The sequence below is a fragment of the Pogona vitticeps genome, chromosome 2, assembly GCF_051106095.1.
Source record: "Pogona vitticeps strain Pit_001003342236 chromosome 2, PviZW2.1, whole genome shotgun sequence".
NCBI classification, from domain to species: domain Eukaryota; kingdom Metazoa; phylum Chordata; class Lepidosauria; order Squamata; family Agamidae; genus Pogona; species Pogona vitticeps.
Window position 1 is genome coordinate 14,814,336 of NC_135784.1, and position 3,718 is coordinate 14,818,053.

Sequence of the window (3,718 nt, forward strand, 5' to 3'; positions counted from 1 at the left end):
CTCTATTAGAATCCACTAATCTTGGAAGAGGTGAATGTGTGTTTTACCGAGGAGGAGTGGGCGTTGCTTTGCATGAGGAAGTTATGGCGGAGATTCATGCAAATGTAGCCTCTTTAGGTAAAGATCCCATTTATCCTTTGGTCGACAGAAAATATTTAAGTGAGAATGTTTATTATTTACGAGATGATTCTCCCTGGGTTTGAACAGCCAGCATTCTGTTTTTCTAATCTAGAAGAAGTTAGGGAACTTTTTAGAGGAAAGTGGTTACCCTTGTTAGAAAAACATTTAATCATCATCTTAGAAGTGAAAAGCTGATACAGTGGTGCCCCGCATAGCGATGTTAATCCGTTCCGGATTAATCATCGCTATGCAAAAACATCGCTAAACGGATCGAAAAACCCCATACGAACGCACTAAACTTAGTTTAATGCGTTCCTATGGGGCCCAAACTCACCGTTCAGCGAAGTTCCTCCATAGCGCCGACATTTTCGCGCCCTCGGTAAGCGAAGGCAGGGCGCGAAAACACTAGCGGCAGCCAATTTGGGCACTCGCCGGCCATTTTGGAACTGCCGATCACATAAGCTAGAGATAACTTGATGAAACATAAGAACAGTTTCATTAAACAGTAACTGTGATAAAGCAATACATTAAAACGGGAATCTTGGCCAGAAATCCAGGATAGGATAGGCTAAAGTGAGGCCCTATGCCAAGAGTGGGAATTTAGGAGAAATATACCCTAACAGGATTTTCCTGCTAACTCCTGGTGGGGGTTAAGCTAAGAAATGAATTCAGCTCTGAAAGCTTTCAAGCTTTTAGAAAAGTCAGCTCAAAGAGGGCTGGTGATGCTAAAATAAAATCCACTAATAGTTATAGGATTTAGTTAACAGGATGGTGCAGAGTTACATCTCCTGTAACTTCCTAGGTCATCATGGGAGGGTGACTCTTTGTGACCCCATGGACCAGAGAACGCCCGGCCCTCCTATCTTCCACTGCCTCCTGGAGTTGGGTCAAATTCATGTTGGTGGCTTCGACGACACTGTCCACCCATCTCGTCCTCTGTCGTCCCCTTCTCCTCTTTCCTTCACACTTTCCCAACATCAGGGGCTTTTCCAGGGATGTTATTTAGTAACACCTCCCATACTCCATGTGTGACACGACTGTGAAAATCAGACAGAAGTGTGAATTTCCTGACCTTTTGTGTCACGGGCCCATTTGGGTTCTGTTCTTTGCTTTTGCTGGTTAAAGAAGTTTCTTCAACGGAGCTGTTTTCTTTAGGTTGTGGCTCTGCCCCTGGGCGTCAGGATCTGACAGACTAAATTTGACTCACCTGGGACAAAAGGCCTAAGCTGGAATTCTCAGTGGCTTGGTGTAGCCTCGTTGTGTCCATGGTTTCTCTTCAGAAAGGAAACTGACCCAGTACTAGGTGAGAACTTCCTTTCTGAACAGGAAGCTAGGCAGAGCTTGGTCTATTCTGAGCCATGAAGCCTTCTAGCTTAGCCTTTTCTCCCAGGCGAGCCAAAATTACAGTGTCTGTAATGAGGGAATTCCCTCGGTGGAGAATGATGGGATTTGTAGTCCACAAAATCCAAACGGCTCATCCCTAATTGCAATCAGGTCTTTGTGATCCCAGTCTCACATGCTGTGTTACACCAACTGGCGGTTAATGCCGTTCTGAACTTGTTCCAGATGTGCACCATCCTGTATCCACCTGCCACATTTAGTTGTCTGTGTGTCAGCAGTTTCGAATCAGCACATTTTGTCTGCTGATTAGAGCTTCCCTTTCTGACTCACCTCATTGCCATGATTTCAACAGGAGATCAGAGAAGACAGGAGTATGAGGAGGAACCCTGTAGAGGGCCAGTGACAGAACTTTACTCTCGAAGCAGAAAACAACAACGAAGCGAAACAAGAGAGGGGCAAAAGAGGAGGGAAGAGTCCTCTGATCCGGAGGCTGGGGATGTGCCCACTGTCCCAGTCCAAGCAGAAAGAAACCAAGCAAAGGAAAATATTAAATGCCTAGAGTGTGGGAAGACCTACAGCAAGAAATCTCAGTTGAAGCGTCATCTGAGGGTCCACACAGGGGAGAAGCCCTTCAAGTGTTCGTACTGCTCCAAGGCCTTTCGTGATAAAGCCCGTCTTAAGGAGCACATGACCATTCACACAGGGGAGAAACCCTACGAATGTTTGGAGTGCGGGAAGAGATTCAGTGTGAAGAGAAACCTTGCTTGTCATCAGCGGACCCACACGGGAGAGAAACCGTATAAATGTAATGTGTGTGGGAAATGTTTCACTCACAGCAATGGCCTCGTTTATCATAAAAGGTTCCACACTGGAGAGAAGCCCTATGAATGCCCACAGTGTAGCAAGTGCTTCTCCCGGAGCGGGCACCTGAAAAAGCATTTGATGTTGCACGCTGAAGAGAAACCCTATAAATGCCTGGAGTGTGGAAAGAGCTTCAGACGGAGGACACACCTCACTTCCCACCAACGAATCCACACTGGGGAGAAGCCGTATGAATGCCTGGAGTGTGGAAAGAGCTTCAGACAGAGGACACACCTCACTTCCCACCAACGATTCCACAGTGGGGAGAAGCCTTATGAATGTCTGGAGTGTGGAAAGAGCTTCAGATAGAGGACACACCTCACTTCCCACCAACGAATCCACACTGGGAGGAAGCCATATGAATGCCCACAGTGTAGCAAGTGCTTCCGTGGGAACCTGAAAAGGCATTTGATGTTGCACACCGAAGAGAAACCCTATAAATGCCTAGAGTGTGATAATAGCTTCAGACGGAGGATACACCTTACTTCCCACCAACGAATCCACACGGGAGACAAACTGTATAAATGTTTTCAGTGTGAAAAAAGTTTCTCTCAGAGCTCCCACCTGTCTTCACATCAGAAAACTCACACAGGTGACAAGCCGTATAAATGTTTTGAATGTGGAAAAAGTTTCTCTCGGAGCTCCCAGCTGTCTTCACATCAGAAAACTCACACGGGAGACAAACCGTATAAATGTTTTGAGTGTGGAAAAAGTTTCTCTCGGAGCTCCCACCTGTCTTACCATCAGAAAACTCACACGGGAGACAAACCGTATAAATGCTTTTAGTGCAGATTCAGCTGCATCCAGAGTAAGAGCCAGAGTAATTAAGCCATTCCTCATAGTCTGGATCTTGGTGAGGGCAATTCAGAAAGAACCACGATGTGAAGTTGGTGTGTTTGTCAATTAATAAATCTTTTGAATCAATTTCATTAATTTGTTGTGATTCTGTCTTTTTGAGTTGCCATCGTTAACTCACTGTGACAAGCTCAAGGAAATTAAAATAGAATATATCTATCAACAACAAATCTATTTCATATCAGCATTGTACATTTGACAAATATCTCATCCAAGGGAAGGAATGTTACCTTTTTCTTTTCTTGTGTTAAGGTGTTCAGCTCAGTGGAGATCGATTCCCCCACTGTGCGTTCCTCACAAGCTGGACTCGATCCATAGGGTCCCTTCCAACTGTAGAGTTCTGACATAATGGTGATGATATGTGACGTGATTTTTCTAGAACATTTTGAACCGCTATAGAGTCCTGCCCCTTTGACAGGGGAATTATTATCTAGTCATCAGACCTCACGGCTGGAATTGATCTAATTTTATTTATTTATTTAAAATATTTTTACCCCACCTTCTCCTTCAAAAGGACCCAAGGTAGCTTGTACCATTAAAA

The 3,718-nt window shown here is 44.9% G+C and overlaps 1 protein-coding gene across 1 annotated transcript; it reads left to right on the plus strand.

The window, feature by feature from the left end:
* Nucleotides 1-1,800: 1,800 nt before the first annotated feature.
* On the plus strand, nt 1,801-3,246 carry LOC144587170 (uncharacterized). Its single transcript, XM_078386788.1, is given in 1 exon segment — nt 1,801-3,246. A coding segment is annotated over 1 exon segment (1,308 nt). The 3' UTR covers nt 3,109-3,246.
* The last annotated feature ends 472 nt before the right edge of the window (nt 3,247-3,718 follow it).